The sequence below is a fragment of the Geospiza fortis genome, unplaced genomic scaffold, assembly GCF_000277835.1.
Source record: "Geospiza fortis unplaced genomic scaffold, GeoFor_1.0 scaffold543, whole genome shotgun sequence".
NCBI classification, from domain to species: domain Eukaryota; kingdom Metazoa; phylum Chordata; class Aves; order Passeriformes; family Thraupidae; genus Geospiza; species Geospiza fortis.
Window position 1 is genome coordinate 361,376 of NW_005054587.1, and position 455 is coordinate 361,830.

General features: G+C 61.5%; 1 protein-coding gene across 1 annotated transcript in view; it reads right to left on the reverse strand.

Annotated features, from left to right (window-relative positions):
• The window catches only part of MAFA (MAF bZIP transcription factor A), a gene marked incomplete at its 5' end in the record, with an annotated part of 19,647 nt that extends 19,192 nt beyond the window's left edge, over window positions 1–455 (reverse strand). The window contains one exon of the mRNA XM_031064411.1: window positions 6–455. Within this exon, the coding sequence (XP_030920271.1) occupies window positions 6–455 (450 nt within the window). The remainder of the gene's footprint in view (window positions 1–5) is intronic.

The window sequence follows — 455 nt, forward strand, 5'->3', positions numbered from 1 at the left end:
GGGGCGGCGGATGGGGAGGGCTCCCGCGGGAAGCCCCGGCCGGCCAACTTCTCATATTTTTCTTTGTACAGATCCCTTTCCTTGGCCAAGCGGGTCACCTCCTGCTTGAGCTGCTCCACCTGGCTCTGCAGTTGGCATTTCTCGTTCTCCAAGATGTGCCGTTGCTGGACCCGCTTGTAGCGGCAGGATTGAGCGTAGCCCCGGTTCTTCAAGGTCCTCCTCTTCTGCTTGAGGCGGATCACCTCCTCCTTGCTGAAGCCCCGCAGCTGCCGGTTCAGCTCCCGCACGGACATACTCACCAGCTGATCGTCGGAGAACCGGTCCTCCAGGCGTAGGTGGTGATGATGATGATGGTGATGGCCGGGATGGTGATGCGCGGCCGGCGGCAGCTCCTCACCCCCGAAGGGCTGAGGTCGAAAGGGCTCGTACCCTTGGTGGTGATGATGATGATGGTG